Below are 22,715 nucleotides of genomic sequence, written 5' to 3' on the forward strand. Positions count from 1 at the left end.
CACCACTTGATTTGTTCTATTATTGGAAACATTTCTTGAACTTAAATTTTGCTCATAAACGTGTATTAACGGTCATCACTACCTCGTAAATAAATTACACATCACATTTTTTAACAATGAATAAAGCTAGTAAGATTATAACAAACTTGTTTAATATGAATTTATGTATTGATTATTGTCAACAGCATTGTTAGAATAGCTTCTTAACGTGTTTTTCATTATATTAATCCACATTTCTGTAAAACCCAATAGTCAAATGACACTAATGAGAGAAAGTATTCATCCAAAAGGAGTTTTCCTCTGAGTTTGAGTATTTTCTTCTTTCTTTAGTTGTCAAGCATGTCTTAAAAGGTTTGTTTGTATTCTTGAAAGACACTTCTGAATGTTTTTTGCTAATGCAAGAACGCTCTCATCATTATTTCTTTCCTTCAGCACAGAGGAGACTTTTTTTATAATGCGGTCTTGTGTTTCTTCTTCATGCTAGCTCTTATTGATGTCAGCTTGTTTATTGTGTGTATTGAGGAACAGCAATATTAAACATCAGGTAAAGTATAAGGATAATACAGTTATTTATACATTTGCATATCATATGGGAATAGACTATATAAACTTTTGCCATAATTCGGAAACTCTGTTCAATATTTTCACAGTATTTTCCATTATGTATGTTAGAGTTTCAGACTGGATTTATAATATCATCCACTTATAATGTTTATTTTCAAATGAATAAACCCAGAACATTTGCAAGTGTAATCATATATAAAAGCAAAGCTGGAATGTCGACATTTCTGTGCAGAGAAAGGGAAAGACACTAAAATGGATTTTCTCAAACAGTGTAAATATTGAACATACGTACAAGATGCATTTATAACAATATAAATGCAAAACCGTAATGAGCAGGCCTAAATCACAAACTACAAAAAAACAATATGCACAATAAAAAATTAATCGCATAAATAGCATATCAGCTTGACAAGATTAGCCATAAATAATCTTGTGTTATAAACTTTGATAAAGATACAGAGGTGTTTCTGTTAAAATTATTGATAAGAATAAGAAACTGCATGGGCTGAAATTATGCCAAGGAGAGACATTTAAACTTTTATTATCTCCCATAAACCAGAGGAAGTGTTTTGAAAAGCTATTAGAATTTATTATAATTTTTTTCTTGTTCATGCAATTTCAAATATTCATGTTGGTCATCTGAAATCAGACTTTCGAAAAATAGAATATAATTGAATTGACAAGTTTATTCCAGTAAAACGTTTCTAAATTCACTGACTCAACCTTAATATTTAACGTTACTTTTTATTATTAATTTTCACATTATATTATGTTATATTATTATAGAACAAATAAACACATTTTAGACAAATAAAACGTGAAGAATTTATTGGTTATAATACAGACCAAATTATTATATCTAACAGCACAAACAGCTCACAGAATGTTATGATACACATGATTTCAGTGGTGAAATGTGAGCAATCTTTTTTATGGAGATTAGATATGATCTGATCTTTCTCATCAAGTTTTCTGAAGAGGTCTCCAAAAATGACTGATCCCACTATGACGAAGGCCTAACTGATGAATATTAATTTAGTCTTGCAGGCGTTGCGTGGTAACTTTCCCGGAGTGTCCGCTTACTAAACTTAATTAATATTCATAATCCATGCCTTCTCTGTAGTAAGATTCGTTGATTGGACAGGTGTTCGAGGCTTATTTACAAACGTCAGTAATTCAGCCAATCAATAAAGCTTACTGGGCTCACGTCACGAGGCGTCATTAATATTCATGAGCACATCCTTCGTCGCAGTAGGTTTGGCCGGTTCTTGCGGAGTCCTCAGCAGCAGGAGGAGTGAGAGGAGCTTGATTCAGCTGTTTGAGGTTGAAGATGGCGGCGTGTGGACGTGTTCAGCTGCTGCTGCTGCTACTGCTGCTGCTCTCGTCTCTCTGCCTTCTCACCGTGCAGGCTCTTAAACCTCTTCCAGGTTTCGGGAATGTCCATCTTCCGGCTGCCGCTATGCACCAGCAGTTCAGAGCGGCGCAACCGATTCCCGGGAATAACGGCGCCGCCGCCGCGTCCTCCGGTTCTAGAAGATCCACCGGCTGGAAGCTAGCAGAAGAGCAGGCCTGCCGGGACGACGTGAACCGGCTGTGTCCGAAAAACACCTGGACAAATAACCTGTCCGTACTGGAGTGCCTGCAGGACAAGAAGGAGGTGAGTAGCACCTTAATGATGATACTGATGCTGACGATTGTGCATATTATATGTATAATAATTATTAACAAATACATAAAAATTATAATATAATTTTATGTATAATTTAGGTATTTTATTTATAATTGTATATATTTTATATAAATAAATCTATTAATTGATTTTATTATAATTATATTTATATAATGAATATTTATCATTTGTAGTTATTCATAACATATTTAAATCTATATATAATTACAATTTTAAATATATATATTTAAAATATTAATATAATTTATCATTATTATTACTATATAATTGTATTCTTGATAATATCATTTTAATTTTATTATGATGATGATGATTATTATTTTATTTATATTAGTATTTATTTATAATTTTATATAATGCATCTGACATAAATGTATTATTTTCTAATTATTATAAGAATTATATTTATATAATTCATATTATTTTATTTACATAAATATATATTTTATTTTATATATTGTCATAATTTATCATTTTAAACAATCTTTTAAATATTAATATAATTTATTGTTATGATTATGATTACTATATAATTGTATTCTTGATAATAGTATGTGGTTTTATTATGATGATTATTATTATTATAAACTTTATTTTATTTATAATTTTATATAATGCATTCATTATTATTATTATTTTAGTTTTGTTATGATATTTATATTTCTATAATTAATATTTATAATGTGAAGTAATTTATAATATAGACAATATTTTATATTATATATAATTATAATTTATAATTTTAAATAATTTATTTTTTATATTAATGGTATTACTTATTATTACTTAATAACTGTATTATTTACCATAATATGATTTTTTAAATTATGATTATTTTTATTATTTTAAATGTGAACACGGGGTGAATACTTTTATCTCTTACTATTTGGGTTTTTGAATTTCACATTGATATATGAAGTAGAGAAGATATGAGCTTTCCATATCGAAACTCCTATTGAAACATTTCTTTTATTATCTATGTATCCATTTATCTATTTGTTTATAGCCTTGTCTGTCTGCCCTGTGAAGACCAAGAAGGTCAATTATACCCAATGAAAGCTAAATGTTAGCGTTCCTGTTTTTTCTCTATAGCAGGTTCTCAGTTCTGCTGCCAGGTTGTTTTCATTCAATCATTTGAGATATATATATATATATATATATATCACGTGACTAATTACTGTGGAGCTGCAGGAAAATGACATGCTGACAATGATGATTGCTCTTTCAAGCCCATCACTGGTGACTACAGTGACTCTTTAATTGCAGGTGCATACATTTACATTTTTCTTCGGCTTTTATACAGCTGCACAAGCACAGACCTTTAATGTGGATTAGACTCATTTAAGAACAAGTGTTAAATCTACTAACTCTACTGTAGATTTGTCTTTTGTAGTTTTCCATGCCGTGCTGTTTGACACAGTGACCTAGTTGTGTGGATGAGGAAATGATTGTAGGAGGAACTTTAGTTCAGACACAGCGATGTCCTGTCCTGTGATAAGTCTATTGTTGGAACAAAGTTTAATCTTCATGATCAAACTCTTACAAATAATCCAATAAAACTTCCAAAATCCATCTAATATGTTCAAGAATCGAACTAATAATCTAACAAAAGGAGAAAAACTTTCCAAGTGCTCAGGACAGTCAAGCACCAACAATGACATTATTATTATTATTATTTAATGCTTTATTAGGTCTTTTCATTAAATTCATTTCTTTTATAAATAAATAAAAAAAAATCAGTAATTTTTCACTTTTTATTCTTCTCCTTTCCTTTCTTTTCTTTTATTTATTTTTTAATTTTTTGTTTTTTTGGTAATATAAATACTAAAGTCTCATTATCATATAATCTCATATATTATCTCATAAAGTCTCAATAAAGCTTTGTGTGTGTGTATTCCAAGGTTTCTATAGCCATGAAATAGTTTTGTGCAGTAAACACATTTTCAACTGAAAAACTGTCCCTAGATAAACAATGTTTTATGACACTTGTCACTGACGTGTCTTGATGCAACATATTTGAATGTATGCAAATTAATTTGAATTCGAGAGCTACTTTATCAGAGAGTAATTTGTTTACTACTTACACAGACTTTACACGAGCTATCATCTGGCTGCTCATCTGTAATTTAGTGTACAAGTCAAACTAACTACTTTCAAAGGGTTAGTTCACAGAAAAATGAAAATTCTGTCGTTAATTACTCACCCTCATGTCGTTACAAACCAGTAAGACCTTTATACATCTTCGGAAAACACAAATTAAGATGATTTTGATGAAATCTGAGAGCTTTCTGACCCTGCATAGAGAGCAATGTGACATCAGAGTTTCAACCGTCATTTTATGAAGCTATAAGAATACTTTTTGTGCACAAAGAAAAGAAAACTTTTTTTTAGTCAGTCCCTGGTTATTAAAATGCAGCATAAGCTTCTTCCTCATTTGAAAGTCTGTCTTTATCTCTGCAGTAGATCTTAGATGTGTATGCACATTAAACATGATCCATATTTCTTAAGTGTTTGTTTTGTGCTGTTTAAAGCTGCTCCTCCCCCACTGCTTGGCTCTGATGATGCTCCACTTTTCATCTGGCAATCACAAGGGCCAAGGTTCATTTGCAGCTAGACACAAATTCTTTTAGACTGAAGAATAACTTAGAGCAGCAGTTTTCTCTACTGGACTTTCACAACCTCTTAAGCTTCTGCTTAAATGTCTCTCATATCGGAGTCTCACCCACAGAATGGCAAATTCCAGCTCTCATTAGTCACTGCTTTAAAAACCAATATTTATGGCACTATGCCTCTCTTCTGTAATTCTCTCTCTGTTCGGTAATTCTGCCTTTCTTCGGTAATTCTCTCTCTCTTCGTTAATTCTCTCTCTTCGGTAATTCTCCCTTTCTTCTGTAATTATCTCTCTCTTCGGTAATTCTCTCTCTTCTGTAATTCTCTCTCTCTTCGGTAATTCTAATCCTCTCTTTCTTCGGTCTCTCTCTCTTCGGTAATCCTCTCTTTCTTCGGCCTCTCTCTCTTCGGTAATTCTCTCTTTCTTCGGTAATTCTCTCTCTCTCTTCGGTAATTCTCTCTCTCTTCGGTAATCCTCTCTTTCTTCGGTAATTCTCTCTCTCTTCGGTAATTCTCTCTCTCTTCGGTAATCCTCTCTTTCTTCGGTCTCTCTCTCTTCGGTAATTCTCTCTTTCTTCGGTAATTCTCTCTCTTCGGTAATCCTCTCTTTCTTCGGTCTCTCTCTCTTCGGTAATTCTCTCTCTCTTCGGTAATTCTCTCTCTTTGGTCTCTCTATCTTCGGTAATTCTTTCTCTCTTCAGTAATTCTCTCTCTCTTCGGTAATTCTCTCTCTCTTCGGTAATTCTCCCTTTCTTCGATAATTCTCTCTCTCTTCGGTAATTCTCTCTTTCTTCTGTAATTCCTTCTCTCTTCAGTAATTCTCTCTCTCTTCGGTAATTCTCTCTTTCTTTGGTAATTCTCTCTCTTCAGTAATTCTCTCTTTCTTCTGTCTCTCTCTCTTCGGTAATTCTCTCTTTCTTCTGTAATTCCTTCTCTCTTCAGTAATTCTCTCTCTCTTCGGTAATTCTCTCTTTCTTCGGTAATTCTCTCTCTCTTCGGTAATTCTCTCTTTCTTCTGTAATTCCTTCTCTCTTCAGTAATTCTCTCTCTCTTCGGTAATTCTCTCTTTCTTCGGTAATTCTCTCTCTTCAGTAATTCTCTCTTTCTTCTGTCTCTCTCTCTTCGGTAATTCTCTCCTTCTTCGGTCTCTCTATCTTCGGTAATTCTCTCTCTCTTCGGTAATTCTCTCTCTTCGGTAATCCTCTCTTTCTTCGGTCTCTCTCTCTTCGGTAATTCTCTCTCTCTTCGGTAATTCTCTCTTCGGTAATTCTCTCTCTTTGGTCTCTCTATCTTCGGTAATTCTTTCTCTCTTCAGTAATTCTCTCTCTCTTCGGTAATTCTCTCTCTCTTCGGTAATTCTCCCTTTCTTCGATAATTCTCTCTCTCTTCGGTAATTCTCTCTTTCTTCAGTAATTCTCTCTCTCTTCGGTAATTCTCTCTTTCTTCGGTAATTCTCTCTCTCTTCGGTAATTCTCTCTTTCTTCTGTAATTCCTTCTCTCTTCAGTAATTCTCTCTCTCTTCGGTAATTCTCTCTTTCTTCGGTAATTCTCTCTCTTCAGTAATTCTCTCTTTCTTCTGTCTCTCTCTCTTCGGTAATTCTCTCTTTCTTCTGTCTCTCTCTCTTCGGTAATTCTCTCTTTCTTCGGTAATTCTCTCTCTTCAGTAATTCTCTCTTTCTTCTGTCTCTCTCTCTTCGGTAATTCTCTCTTTCTTCTGTAATTCCTTCTCTCTTCAGTAATTCTCTCTCTCTTCGGTAATTCTCTCTTTCTTCGGTAATTCTCTCTCTCTTCGGTAATTCTCTCTTTCTTCTGTAATTCCTTCTCTCTTCAGTAATTCTCTCTCTCTTCGGTAATTCTCTCTTTCTTCGGTAATTCTCTCTCTTCAGTAATTCTCTCTTTCTTCTGTCTCTCTCTCTTCGGTAATTCTCTCCTTCTTCGGTCTCTCTATCTTCGGTAATTCTCTCTCTCTTCGGTAATTCTCTTTCTTCGGTCTCTCTATCTTCGGTAATTCTCTCTCTCTCTTCGGTAATTCTCTCTCTCTTCAGTAATTCACAGACTCCGTTCTATTATTACAGTTGAAGTGAGGTCTTGCTCTCTGGTCCATGATAACTCATTTCAACACCTGAGGGACATTTCAGATGGAGGTCTGTCTGAAACATCACTATTATGTGTGTCCCATTTAGGGAGTCAATTATGTTTCGCCATTCTTGCCTCTGAAAATTAAAATGAGGGTGGCTAAATGTCTTATTCAGATGTATTCGGTGGTAATATGCTGATATTAATTGGTCTAAAATGAGCAGTGTGCACATGGTGTGTAGCTTGCAGAGAATCTCAGAATGTGTTTGAAATCATTTCAAATGAATAGCTTTCATAAAGCCATAGATGACAATGATGAACCTGTGTGTGTGTGTGTGTGTGTGTGTGTGTGTGTGTGTGTGCGTGTGCGTTTGTGTTCGTTCCTGTGGTAGAGCATTGTGTTAGCAGTGCAAAAGGTTGTGGGTTTGATTCCCAGGGAACACATGTTAGGTAAAAAAATATGAATGCATATTTATATATATATATACATCCAGTTGTCAACATTTGAAGTGGATCAGAAAAGTTAATCAAAGTTGTCCTAAGACAAGAACTTTTTTCGAATTTAGGACAACTTTGATGAAAGGTTTTAATCCACTTCTAAATATTATTTTATACACACACAACATTTTATTTTTTATTTAGACTATTTATTTTTTGGAAATGCAATACATTCTGTATCATAGTAGTATATATGGAAAGCATCGTATTTATTTATTTGTTTTATAATTTGTTATCCACAAATCCGCAATAGATTTTTAAGTATAATGGTAGTATATAGAGTATTTATTTATTTATTTAGGTAAAAAATGTTAGACTGAATGCACTGTAAATCGCTTTGGATTAAAGCGTCTGCTAAATGCATAAATTTAATTACATTTTAATTTATTTATTTGGAAAACTTTTTTGGACAAGTAACTTGTAATATGTATTATATGCATAGTAATCAAACAATGCAATGATATATATGCAAGATATCCACTAGAAGCATCCATGCCAACAGCGACCCTTTGGTTCTGGCATTGGCAGCAGATAGAAGATGATAATTATGCTAGCATGAATGAAACATCAAGACAAGCTGTAAACTCATCTCTCATCCAGCACCGCATGCCAAGTTAATTTGCCCGTGAACGGTTGCTTCAGCAGACCTGACCATGGCTCTAATTACTGGGATAATTGCTTTGCGGAGGCTTGGTAACAGCTGTGGCCTTCTGAAGAGGTAAATGATGTCCATAAATCTCTTACTCAATCTCCCGGAGGTCCTCTCCGGGTCTGTCTTTTTTTTTGCGGACAAGCCCTTGCAAACGCTTGAAGGCGGGAGGTAAGGTGGTCGTGGCACAGCTGCAGCACGTCTTTCTTACTTTAATTTGCATTTTTAGCAGGTTCCTCTACTGGTGGGACGCTGTGGTGGGTTTGTTGTAAACAAAGCAGCTTGCGTGACTGATATGAGACCGTCCCGTGGGGAACCGGGGCTGAGATCCTGATAATTAAACCAAAGAGCTTAGCTCTTAATCAAACATTTGTTTGATAGAACGGAATCAAATGAATGAGGCAGATATTGTATCTTTGCTTTTTTTTCAGACTAAACTTCAACAACCTTATTTTTTGTTTGTGTATGTTTTTGTTGGCTGTAAAGCTGGAAATATCATTGTGAGACTAATGAATCTGAAATGAAGTGGAATGAGTGTCCCGCTGAGAAGGAGAGCACGCTTTATGGCTTTGACAGCTCTTTAAGACACCATAGCGTGATGTTAACACACACAATGTCTGTTGATGTTGGTAGATTGTTAGTGATTTTATTTAACGGAAAAGAAAAGAGGTTGCAAATGTATGACTCCAAAAATCTGAATTCTGTTTTGTAGAAGAGAATGAGGCTGTTTTGTGACCAAACTGTGATTATTTTCATGTGAGTTAAAAATGTTTTGTCTCTGATTTCTCATTAATGCTTATGTATATAAAAGTTTGTTGTATTTCACATTATTCTCAATGGTGATTCATAATAGATTCTCATTACTGTAATACAATCAGCCTTAATTCAACAAATACAATTTTATTTTACAAATATTTTTTTATTTAATTTATTTTTTAGTTGTTATTATAATTCATAGAGGTTTTTGGGCATTATTGCAATAAAGATTTTGGAAAGTTTGATGAATTAAAATGCAAAATTCAATGCAATTTCAGTTTCTAAAATTGACTAAAAATTGAAGAAATTGTATGAATATTTGTTATTATTGCAATAAGATTTTTCTTTTTTTCTATTTCGTAAAGATTTCATAGAGAAATTTCATATGGATATTTTTTTTTTTTTTTTTTTTTTTGCATTATTGCAAGAATATTTGAGTAGGAAACGTTGATTTATTATAATGTTAAATAATGGCGAAAAATAGGCCTTTTTTCTATAAGCAAAGTCCAATATCCTTTTTCTTTCTTTGGCATTTAGTGATTAAATCTCATTGAGAGGGTTTTTTTTTTTTTTTTTTTTTTTTTTTTTTTTTGCAGAATAGCAAAAATATTTTTCTTATTTCATTTAATTGTATTGCACAATAATATCAGTAATTCAAAATCCGATTTCTTTTTTCTTTCTGTGAAATTTGGGGATGAAATATAACTCATTATGACTCAGACCTGTTCTAACAGATTCAGTTTGTAATTGGTGAGGGTCAGCGTTGAATAATTGCTTTCATTTTGACTAATGGTGCAGAAATCCTTTAATGGCTTGAACAAAGGCCAGTCACTGACAGCTGTTGTCAGAGGAAACGCTATCAGATATCATTGGTTCGATTTTGACTGTCAGTATTAAATGTGTTGCAATCACAAAAATGAGCTTGCAGGACTGCAATCATCTGGCTGTTCTTCAGCCAGTCTTTTTTCGGTTGTCAGCATCAATCAAAGGCATGACATGTTTTTGACCTCTCAACTGATGTTTGGCCAACTTTTGTTGCTTTTTGATGTCAGTGAAAAAACTTTCAGAATTGCCTGCCAATCTTTGTCTTTCCTGTTAAGGACAAAACTGAGGTGGCTGCTATTCTCTACAGCAGCTTTAATCCATTAATTTAACGGACTCAAAACATTATTAAAATAGAGATCATGGGGCGTTTTCTTTTAAGGGTTAGAATTGTACTGATTATGATCATAAAGTGTGACTTCCAGTTGTTTGAACTAAGATGTCACCTACAAATAAACATCCTTCAGGCTGTTTCTGTCTTGTTAGCTTTGTCACATAAAAGATTTAGCACACGTGGCAATGAGGAACATCTGTTCTTGTTTACCTCTGTAGTGTAAGAACAGGTGGAAAGCATGTAACACTCATCTTCTTGTCTGAGTGTAGTGATATGATTAAGTGTATGTGCAATATCAGAATGACAGACAATGTGTGTGAATATATATACAGTATAAACATACATATGCACACACAATATTAATGTAATACACAAATTAAAATAATGCAATTTATCAATAAAATGTACACATTTGTGTTAACTAATTAACATTGAATAATTATGCAAAAAAATGCTAAATTGACATAAAACAGACACACACACATACACTAATAACACATATTATAACATGTTTAAATGTATAATATATACACTATGAATAAATAATTATTCGTTCAAAACACAAGACATTACCATAATTGGATATTTAGTCATTTTGCACGCACACACACACACACACAAACATAACTCCTTGTATAGAAAAGAATCACCTGGATAAAACAAAAATCATCTGTCCGTCTTCATTTCAGGCTGCAAAGCAACAAAATGTGATTATTTTAAAGGGGACTGATTCTTTTCTATACCCATAGGTATAAAAAACAATTTAATCATAGCAATGATGCCAGTTTTATTATTATTATTATTGAATAAATTCATTACACAATAAATGACCATAATCACATATTCAGTTGTTTGCATAAACAGGGGTCTGGTTTTATTTTTGCCTTATTTAAAATGTTGCAAATAAGCATAAAGATTTCATATACACATAAATACCATAAAATAAATGATAAATGTTATATTTGTGTGTTTGCATATTCATGTGTGAATATATGTATGTGACTTTATTAAGTAAAAACTATATATATATATATATATATATATATATATATATATATATATATATATATATATATATATATATATATATATATATATATATATATGTTTTTTTTTTTTTTGAGTCTCTAAAACAATCTCGGTTTTGACAAAAACAGACAAAAGAGTGTTTTTACATAAGAATTATAAGCCTTCTTTATATTTTTTTATTTATTTTTTTCTTGTTGAGAATGGGGGACCTGCTGTTTCTCACTCAGAATACTGATAAGCTCCCTGTAGAATCACTCGCTCTGTTTCCCTGCGTTATCTCCACATTCACTCTCACACACAAGGACGCATGTTTTATTCCCTGAAACTGCATCTCATTGAACAGAAACCAGAGGCGAACAGGCACTGGGTCGTCCTCTCTCTGCTTTTCACATCTTTCAGAGTCGTGCTGTGATTATTGCACTTGGCAGATCGTTAAGTGGTTGTGCTTCAGCAGATACTGTTAAATAAACGCATTACCACCATGCTTCTCCTGTGAGTCTGCACACAGTCTCTTTAGATCTGCACAAATACAGTCGTTTCAAATCATGTCACAGGAATACACCAGGTTCAGTACCTAGCTAAATTGATAGCATAATGTTTTTAACCACAAACCACATATATTTCAAAAAGCTAGACAGAAGTGTTATCTTAGTATTATTACATAATTATATATTATTTTTACTATTGTTTTTTAATTAATATTTTGAATTAGCTTTTTATTTTTATGTTCACAGGTTTTTTATGTTGTTTTATTATATAATTGTTTTATATTTAGATTTTAAATGTTAAAATTTTAAATGATGTTTAAATTAATTTTTAAAAAAATGACATTAAATTTGACATTAAATATTTTTTTTTTTCCAGTTCAATAATTTTAGTGCTTGAATTTAAATGAGTTTTAGTTTTAGTTGCCAAAGCAAGATTTGTCATTTTTTGTTAAGTTTAGTTTTTCATCTGATATTTCAAATTTGGATTATTTCAGCTTTATTTAAATTTACAAATGTTTTTAGCAGTTTTAGTTTTGGTTAATGATGTTGAACTTTTGATTTACAGAGAGATGGAAGTTACTGTTAAAATACTGTATTAGTAGTACAGCCACAAAATCAAAACAATATGAATTTTTTTTTCTCTGAAATCACTTTATAACCTAAATTATATCAAATTTTACAACTTGACAAAAGGATGGCATAAACAAAACAATTAAATGTATGTTTAAATAATGAGAATGGTATTACAGCTCAACATTTTTAAATGCTTTTACAAAATTATAAGATTACTTCTTTTGAATTCTGTTGTGAGGGAAAATTAATTTTTGGTTATCAACAGACCCGGTGCTGTCGGTGTCACACAGAGGAGAGGTTTCTGTCCCGCACAACTGCTTTATTTGACCAGAACATGCAAACAGAAGTTAATACACAGTCTTAGAAACTTTGTAAGAAAATAAAGATATGAATATTTTAGTTGAGGTGATCAGTTTCAGTCTGAGCAAGAACATGTTTGTTTATCTTGTGTATGGTATTAATTGTGTACTTCAATGCTTTGCTCCTGATATTTACAAAATTGATCATTATATATCAAAACGGTCATTAATCCATATGGAACAGAACCCAAACAGTAGACATAAATGTTTCTAAAGAGCTTTTTTTGTACTTGTAACTGAATGTATAATTAGCATCAAGCCTCTCAGACATCTTTTCTCAAACCATGGCTCAGAAGTTTGCTTCATTATTTCATGTTGCTTCATAAAAGCCTATAAAATAGTTTTCAGCTTAGTTTTTGTTTGTGATTTAAGGCAAGAATAGACTTGAAATGATCTGTTGTGGTGTTAGTTTTTAAGAAAAGAAGAAATGCACTGGTACATTTGAAGACATTTCCAAATATAAGTGTTAAAGTTTTAAAGAAACACATTTTAATTAATTTTATTCAGCATTGATGCATTCAATTGATCAGAGACAGTAAAGATGTATAATGTTTCTGAATATTTTTATTTAAAATAAATGCATTACCTTTGAATTAAAAAAAAAACATTTAAAAAAATTACAAAAATATTAAATAGAGCAACACTGATGATAATAATACATGTCTATTGAGCAGCAAATTAGCATATTATACTGATTTCTGAAGGATCATGTGACACTGAAGACTGGAGTAATGATGCTGAAAATACAGCTGCACATCATGGGAATAAATTACATTATAATAGAAAACTGTTTTAATAATATTTCACAATATGATTTTATTTTATTTATTTTGTACTGTATTTTTGATCAAATAAATGTAGTTATTTTAAAAACAATAAGAGAGTTATTTTAAAAACATTACAAAATCTAACCAACTGCAAACTTTTAAGTGTAGATTAAATTAAACACTGTTTTATAAGAAGGAAGTTTGGGAAAAACTTTGTTTTTGTTGTAAAAAAAAAAAAAAAAACCTCTTCCTTTTTAATGACTTGTCAGAGTGTCTTTATTTCGTAGTTCTGCAGAAAACGTAGTTCATACTTAAGCTCTGTTTGGCTTTCTGAAGCCTCTTTCATCAGAGCAGAGTCTCACCAGGGACTGGGATTGTGATAAAAACTCCAATTGCACAGAAAAACCTACGTTTGATCCAGACGAGTTAATAAAGAACTGGAGTGTTGGACTTTGGTTATTATTTTTCTTTTGAAAGTAAGTACTTTTGTAAGTAAAAGTAGATGTGTCTTTTCATTGATAAAAAGTAAGATGGATAGCCATGCAAAGCTCTTAAAAAGTATATTTGCATTCATAGCCGAAGAGATTGTGCTGTCAACCTATGATTTTTTTTAAATTGTTCAATCCATATGTGCATTATGGGAAAAAATGGTCCAGTGATCTATAATATTTCCTTCCAAAGACTGACTCACAAGGTTTAGAAGATAACTGATGTTCCTCGCGTAGACCATTGACATCTCAACTGTGTGATCCAAAACACAGGCCTTGCTACTTTTATTTCTTTAATTAATCACAGTATATATGAAACAAATGAACTGAAAAAGAAAAAGTCACCGAAGATTGATATCACTAATAAAAACTGCATTGTTTTTACTATTGGTTCAAGAAGCAAATCCCAGCGGACTGCTGTGAACTCTTAGGAGCTATGATACAAAGTCTGATGCGATATTACTTTTTTATTGAACCAAACCGTCTGAGTTCAACCTTTATCACAATAATACGGGAAAGCAAGCAATGTGTAATCTCACAGAATCAATAGATGATCCGTGTACGCCCCGGCCGGCCGGGAATCACAGAGCTCTGACGTACGGATAGAAATATCCTGTTCTGGCTGACGACGAGGAACCGGATGATTGATCTGGGTGTGGTTCCTGAGCTCAAATATCGGCCTGTTCCTATTTAGGGCCTGTGCTGTGTTAACATGCTTCTGCTGTGATATCATCTTCTGATCCTGACCATCAATCTGTTTAGTGGTTTTATGTGGGGTATAGTTTTATCAGCTGAAAATTTACCACACACGCCTCTTTATTTTAAGGCATGAATGTCATGAAAAACCACGAAAACAAAGAGGGAAATCATTTAAGAAATGTATTGTATTGTAAAATACTGCAATGTTGTGTGTGTGTGTGTGTGTTTACTTTGGTGTATATATATATAAAACCAAAGTTGTGTTTGTTTGTTTGTTTAATCTGTTTTTATGTTTGGCTTTTATTTTATTTTTTTAACTCTATTTCATAAATTTGGGATTAAAAAAAATGTATCAGTAGGCCTATCAGTTGATATTGGACAGTCTATTGAATTGTAATTCTCCTAGTTTTTAACGTTTATTTTTATGGTATTTGTAAAGAAAATTGTTTTAAAAAAAAAACAAGTTATTTCATATATTTTGGGATTTTACTGAACGTATCAATATTGGTTGATATTGGAAAGAGCAATTGATTGTGCAATTTCCCCTATTTTATGTTTTTATTTTGTTTTATTCTATTATGATTATTATTATTTTATTCTATTTGATTGATTTGGTATTTTTTAAAACATGCCTGCATTGGTTGATATTGGACAATTTAATTATTTTATTTTATAATAATATTTTATTATTCATTTTATTATTATATTGATATTTTTTATTGTTGTTTTTACCTCGATTTACTGCCAGTAATAAAGCTTAATTGGCATGATTAACAATTACAATTCACTGAGCGTAAACTTGGTAGGATTGGTAGTCATGCAGAATTAATAAGAAGGAAATGAAGAGAAAATTGAAAGACTATAAATTCCCTCTCTCTTTCTTTCACAGGACACAGAGATTGCTCCAGACTGCAACCATGTAAGTACTCAAAAAGGCCTGTCTTTAATAACAATCATCATCAATGTGAATCTTCATCTTCACAGCACCACACATCTTTTTAAGTTGATGTTCTCTGTTTACAAGAAAATCTGTGCATGATTCTTTGTAGGTTTGGGAGAGAATGCATCAGTAGGATTTAACTTCTGCAACTAATTAGGAAAGAATTATGGTCCGATCGCCATCTAATGATGGTTGCAGCCCGTAATTAATTTGGTGGGGTCCCAAGAGAGGTCTCTGTTTCTGATCTCCTTCTCTAACACTTGTGGATTTGGTGTTCTCATTAAGACAGCAGCGTGAGACCAGGTCCACCAATCAGAAACAAAGAAAATATAGGTGTATGATTCAGGCCTGAGTAGTGTTGTCACGGTACCAAAATTTCAGTATTCGGTACCGATACCAGTGAAAATCCACGGTTCTTGGTACCAATTTCGGTACCAAAGCAAAACACAAAAATATTTTTAAAAAAAAGTGTAAAGTGTTTTTATCACTAAAAATAAAAACAATACCATTCTTTATACTTATTTGCAATTATGTTTAAAGTTTTAGCGCGCTTCAGTCTATGTAGTAAACAAACCATTCATGCATTCAGACAGAGACGCGCAGAACATGCAGGATTCATATTTCAACCAACTTTTGCGGCTTAACATTTAAAGATAATGGTCCATACGGAAATTTGATTTGATTAATTTATGCTAACTTTGACACATTCCGTGACTGTCCATATTAACATGTAAGTTTCGTTATCATGACTGGATTTTGAGATTCCGTCTGCGTTTTCTGCTTCGTGGAAATCATAGCGCTGTGTGCGTCAAGAACCGGGTTTTTTTAGTACCGACTTGGTACCGAAGTACCGGGTCTTTTGACAACACTAGGACTGAGTCGCCCATCTCATTACGCAAGGCTCACAGCTGAACAATAATTATGGTAAAGCAATGATTCTTGCATTACTTAAATTTATCAGCACTTTTAGTCAGTGTCATTGTTAATGTGCAATTATATTACAGAGGTTTTGAGCTGTGGAGCCATACAGTAACTACAAGGCCATTTATTTCAGCTGACATCTTTTTGTTTTGAAGAGAAAGTTACATTTTTCTCTCTGACTTGAAAGAATAGTTCACTTGAAAATTAAGATTGTCATTATTTACTCTCACACTTATGTCATTCCAAACCTGTACAACTTTTTTCACGAAATGGAGAAATTGTTTGTATGGAGTCCTTACCCTTCGTGTTATCAGTCTTCTCGTTTTCCGAGGTTCACCCTAACCTCTCGTCTTCCGAGTTCCCTTTCCTGTTCCCTCCTTTGTTTATTTGTTTGTTTATTTTGGACTGTCTGTTTGGCTTTGACCTTGGCTTGTTCGACCACGATTTGGATTACCCTGGTACTATAAACATCTGCAATTGGATCTACTCTCTCCTGTGTCTCGCTGATACAGCCTTCAAGCTTCAAAAAGTCATGCATATGACAAGTGTGCTCTGTTTCAAGTCTTCTGAAGTCATACAGTAGCTTTGTGTGAAAAATAGATTGAAATGTACGTCTTTATGTGCTGATAATCATTCCTTACTGCAAATTGAAACAAGTCTGATTCATACATGAACCATTCATGAATCAAAAGATCACACTTGAATGAATTAAAAAACATCAAAGTCACAATCATATTTCTAATAACGTTGCATTTCTTTTTTCCAGCTGCTGTGGAACTACAAGTTGAATTTGACCACAGATCCGAAATTTGAGTCTGTGGCGCTGGAAGTGTGTACGAGCACCATGTTAGAGGTCAGTTTCTGCTGGTCCTTTGCTCTTCAATTCCCCAACAGTTTAATCATGTGTGTGTGAGTGTGTTGTGATTTCATTTAGGCCGGCACAATATTTTAAAATACAGTTGAAATTGAGGTATGACTTAGTGCTGTAATTGATTAAATATACGTGCTACAGAATTCAGAGTGATTTCAGTTCATTATTTTATATATATTTTATATATATAAATCTGAGAAAATCACCTTTGAAGTTGTCCAAATGAATTCTTAGCAATGCATATTACTGATCAAAAATTAAGTTTTGATATATTTACCGTAGGAACTGTTCATGGAACATTATGATTTTTGGCATAAAAGAAAAATCAATAATTTTGACCCATACAATGATTTTTGGGGCTATTGCTTAAAATATACCCCAGGGTCTTAAGACTGGTTTAGTGTTCCAGGGTCACATATATATCGGTGGAAATTCCTTTATTGTTTCCTGCCTTTTCCCTCCAGTATCCTGCAGCCCTAATTTCAATGCAGATGAGCCGATGTCTACATCTGTAATGCAGTGTGATCTTATGTTTGACTGCACTCTGAGCTGCCATAATGTAATTCAAATAAATCTCAATAGACAAAAGTTTCCCACTAACCTCTTCACGAGTGTGTGTGTGTTTGATTTGATGCATATTTGTGGTTGAATACACAATTTAATTACCATTAGTGAAATTGACTTGATATTAAATAAGGAATGTAAATTCTTCAGCTTCATGTCTGTAGCATTGATCCTTGACTGCTCCATCTCACGGTTAATGAAAGAGTCTTAATCTGTTTCTCAGCTGAAGGAGTGTGCAGATGAGGAGCGGGGGAAAGGCTATCTGATGTCCTGCCTGGTGGACCACCACGTCAACATCACAGAACGCCAGTGCCATCAGTACATCACCAAGATGACCAGCATCATCTTCAGCGACTATCGGCTCATATGCGGCTTTATGGACAAATGCAGAGAAGACATCAACACCTTGGAGTGTGGAAGCATCGCTGTCGGAGAAAAAGTATGCTTGTGTTCCAATAATAGCTGTGAATGCTTTGAATCCTTGCCCACTTAAAACCGCAAAGCTCTAGAATATCCCTTTGGGAAGCCACAGGATGTCGGCTTGGTACCACACGGCTGTGATGTAGTGACTCTGCCGTTCCCGAAATGTCCACATTCCTCCGGGCGTGCTGGAACATGGGCACCCGTTCACCACACTTGCCTCGTTCCCCCGGGTGCACACTGCTGAAATAAAAAATTTTTAACTTTAGACTTGTCTGATTGTTGACTTAAAATAGCCTAAATAAGCTCAGACTGCCAAACATATAGGATGTGAAGATTATATTTAGCTGCTTAGTGGGTTTACAAACTTTAAGATGTTTTTAGACCATGGGTTATGCTTTAATTGTCTTCTATTATATGATTAACTGACAGCTCCTGTTCTGTAGTGCCTTTAAATATCACTAGGTGTTTTGTCATTAAGTTGCATGCTTTAAATTCTGACACTACATTACTGCGAGTGGGCTCTTGAATATCATCATCAACACTATTTTATGTGTTATTTGTTTACAGTCGCCTTGGATGGTGTTCCTGGACCTCAGGACGTGTTAGTGGTTAAAGGCAGGGCCTTCACTTTAATTCATGGGCCGATTATCTAAAATTGGTTATAATTTTCTTTTTTAATTAACAACAACAAAAAAAAATGTTATAAAAACATTCTTTAGCAGACTTTTGTTCAAAATATATATTTTAAAACATTTATTTTAAAGTTTTTCTTTTTTTTACTTTTATTTATTTATTTCATTTTGCTTTGATATATTTTATAATTTATCTTTATTTATTTATTTATTCGTTTTTCTCACTCTCCTAAGTGTTGTTATATTTTTATTAACTGAAACTATTATTTTGAAATAAAGCTGAAATAAAAAAATAAACAAAAAATCTGATTAAAAACATAAAAATAAATATTTGAAATGTTGCCTTGGGAACTAGATAGAATAATGTTATGTTGAAGTACTAAAATTACTAAAACTTAAATAAATATAAATCAAATCTATATTGAATAAAAATAACAAAAGCATATAACACATTACTAAACTTATAATAATTAAAACTGAAACCGTAAAAATAAAAATATAAAACATATTATTAATGAAATAATTGTATCAAAATATATCAAATACAATTCTAAATAATAATAATAAATTACTATAATACTAAAACAGTATATAAATAATACTAAAATAAAACTCCTTTGTCCCTGCTCTTTTCAGTCTTTCCTATATAAATAGCCAAAATGCTCATAAAAAAAAAGTAAAAAAAAAAAAAAAACACTTTTACTTCAAATTCTTCTTTTGTCTTGTATTCAAAAGCATCATTGTTAATCTATTTGATTTTCAAATTTTATGTCAAACATCTTACTAGTTAACTTTTTTACTTTGTGATTCGTTTTCCTTCCTTCCTTTCATCCCTTCAGTTTAATGGTCTATATCTGTTGTCCCAAAATAAACCCTATGCCAAGCTGTTTCTGAGTCCAAAGGGCAAATATAATGTCATTTGTTTTTCCTTCTGGTTAGGACCTGCATTCCCAGGGCGAGGTGATTGCGTGTCTGGAGAGGGCGCTGGTCCGAGAGGCAGAGCAGAAGGATAAGGCTCGTCAAATCAAGGACGAGTGCAAAAAGGCCATCATGAGAGTGGCAGAACTATCAGCGGACGACTTCCACCTCGACCGCTACCTCTACTTCTCCTGCCGAGACGACCGGGAGCGCTTTTGTGAGCATGTATGTGTCAGCTTCTCTAATAGTGTCCTCTCATCCATCACGATAACTGCAGCCTAATCTGCACACTGTCACTACTCTCTACAAGTGTGTACTTTGCTGGAAGGCTGTCATGATTGACAGCTGCCTGTCATGTGCTGTGAGTCAGATTGACAGGGCCGAAGTGTTGATGTGCCAACATGAAGTGCTGAATATCTCCGATTGACCTGAATTGGCTTTTGACATTTTTTTAATCTATTTCTTTTTGGTTGCAGACCCAGGTGGGAGAGGGCAGAGTGTACAAATGCTTGTTCAACCATAAATTTGAGGAAGCAATGTCGGAAAAGGTGCGTTACATCTATGCTCACCGATACATTGAATTGAATACCACAGATTCTGGGAAACAAACTGAAATGCATTGTAAATGTTTCTTGTGTCTCAACCAAATCCGTGCAACAGTATGTGCATTAAAAAAAGTCAGTGTGGGAGGAAAGTGTCTGATCCAAGGTCATTCTCTAGAAGAAGCCGCAGGAATGTTGGTGGTCAGTTTAGTGTATGTGTTTGTCTGTGTGCTTAACAAGCATCTCTGTCCACAGTGCAGAAACGCCCTGACCACTCGGCAAAAGCTCATTGCCCAAGATTATAAAGTCAGTTACTCCCTGGCGAAGGCCTGTAAGGCCGACCTACGCAAGTACCGTTGTAACCCGGACGCCAGCATGCCTCGCGCCCGAGAGGCCAGACTCTCCTTCCTCCTCCTCTGCCTGGAGTCTGCTGTTCACAGAGGTCTGTTCATATCATTCAGTATCATGCTACTGTTCTACTCTGACACTGGCCAATATTAGCTCTTTATTCAGTATTCTTTAATATTAGATATTTCACTGTGCATGTTCATTTTGAATTCTAAACTGATTAATAATTGGATACAATTATCATTACATTGGATACATATATTATCATACAATTTTTATACATTTTGACATTTAGATTAGTATTATATGTATATATGCATTTTTTTATTCTACTTAAGATTTTTACTTATTATTACTATTATTGTACATTTTATTGTCATATTATTATTATTATTATAATTTTTTACATTAGAATAGTTCCAAATCAGTTATCCGCTAATATTTAAGATGTTAATTTTAGTTTTTCAGTATTGTTTCATATTTGATATTTAATTGTGCATTTAATGATTATTATATTTTTACTTTGATTATTATTTAATAAAATGTACTTTATTGTCATATTATTATAATTCATATTTATATTTAGAATAGTACAGTATCAGTTATTGGACAATATGAATAGAATTTATTTTTTTATTTTCTCAGTGTTGTTTAGTATTGGGTATTTAATTGTGCATTTTTTTACTTTAATTATTACTCATTATTCATATTATTATTATTATTATTATTGTCATATTATTACTGTTCATATTTTTATATTTAAACTATTACCATATTGGTTATAGACAAATACAATTATTATTATTATTATTATTATTATTATTATTATTATTATTATTATTATTATGTATTGTTTGATATTGGTGTTTTAATTGTGTATTTTATATTTTTTCTTATTACTCATTATTATTCATTATTATTATTACCATATTACCATATTACCATATTATTATTCATATTTACATTTATACTAGTACCATATTAGTAGAAGTACTCAATTCTGCTGTAGTAATAAAAAATATATTTTAATTGTTATTCTACTTTTTGTTTTTTTATTAGACAAAATGGTATGAAATTTTAATAACAAAAATGTATAAATAAAAATGCACATAAGCCAGAATATGAAACCTTAATCAATTATTATAAATTCTAAATGTAAAGTAATTCAATATTTTGTGAATATTATACAAATAGTTTTTTTTGAAGCACATAAATGCAGTATAGTGTATATTCTGTGCAGTAAATAACATGCTCTCATTCATGCATGTTCCCCTGTTCAGGGCTGTTTGTTGATTTGTTGCAACCTAATAAGTTTGTTCATTGTTACGTTCCTTCCCGTGGGTTTCTCTGCTGTCTTCAGGCCGCACGGTGACCGGAGATTGTCAGGGGGAGATGCTGGACTACAGACGCATGCTAATGGAGGATTTCTCTCTGAGTCCTGAGATCGTGTTGCATTGTCGAGGAGAGATCGAGGCACACTGCTCAGGACTGCACCGCAAGGGACGCACCCTGCACTGCCTCATGAGAGTCACCCGCGGGGACAAGGGCACGGTGGACAACCTCTGTCAGACAGCAGTAAGAACCCTTGGGAAGTTTGTTGCATATTTAATTATAGTTTGTACTTTAAAAAAATAAGTTTTAACAGTTCAAAATACAGTAAAAACAGTAATATTGTGAAATATTATTGCAATTTAAAATAACTGATTTCAACTTTCAATATGTTTTAAAATGTAATTTATTCTTGTAATGCATCATTACTCCTACTTTGTTGTAATATGCTGATGCTTTGATGCTCAAGATAAATTTATAATTATTCTAAATGTTGAATAATTGTTCTAAATGTACTAAACTGTAATATGTGTCCATGCGGAATACAAATATGACATCATTTTATATTGTGGCATAATAACATTTTGAGCTGTGACTTATCTCCTGATGAAATGATGAATGATTTGTCTCTGGTGTAGCTCCAGACTCTTATCCAGTCAGCAGACCCCGGCGCTGATTACCGGATTGATCGCGCTTTGAATGAAGCCTGTGAGTCTGTGATCCAGACGGCCTGCAAACACATCCGCAGCGGAGACCCTATGTGAGTCATGTCAATATAGCGTAAACACTTGCATGAAAGCTTCAGTCATCGATGTTTAAGACTCC

The 22,715-nt window shown here is 33.0% G+C and overlaps 1 protein-coding gene across 1 annotated transcript in view; it reads left to right on the top strand.

Moving 5' to 3' along the window:
- The first annotated feature begins 1,894 nt into the window (after positions 1 to 1,894).
- LOC127934211 (Golgi apparatus protein 1) overlaps positions 1,895 to 22,715 on the top strand; it is a 36,785-nt gene continuing 15,964 nt past the window's right edge. Inside the window, exons 1-9 of the mRNA XM_052531443.1 lie at positions 1,895 to 2,221; positions 15,292 to 15,321; positions 17,030 to 17,116; positions 17,922 to 18,137; positions 19,693 to 19,896; positions 20,148 to 20,219; positions 20,469 to 20,655; positions 21,922 to 22,136; positions 22,529 to 22,650. Coding sequence (XP_052387403.1) covers positions 1,895 to 2,221; positions 15,292 to 15,321; positions 17,030 to 17,116; positions 17,922 to 18,137; positions 19,693 to 19,896; positions 20,148 to 20,219; positions 20,469 to 20,655; positions 21,922 to 22,136; positions 22,529 to 22,650 — 1,460 coding nt within the window. The remainder of the gene's footprint in view (positions 2,222 to 15,291; positions 15,322 to 17,029; positions 17,117 to 17,921; positions 18,138 to 19,692; positions 19,897 to 20,147; positions 20,220 to 20,468; positions 20,656 to 21,921; positions 22,137 to 22,528; positions 22,651 to 22,715) is intronic.

This window comes from Carassius gibelio, chromosome A18, assembly GCF_023724105.1.
Source record: "Carassius gibelio isolate Cgi1373 ecotype wild population from Czech Republic chromosome A18, carGib1.2-hapl.c, whole genome shotgun sequence".
Classification (NCBI taxonomy): domain Eukaryota; kingdom Metazoa; phylum Chordata; class Actinopteri; order Cypriniformes; family Cyprinidae; genus Carassius; species Carassius gibelio.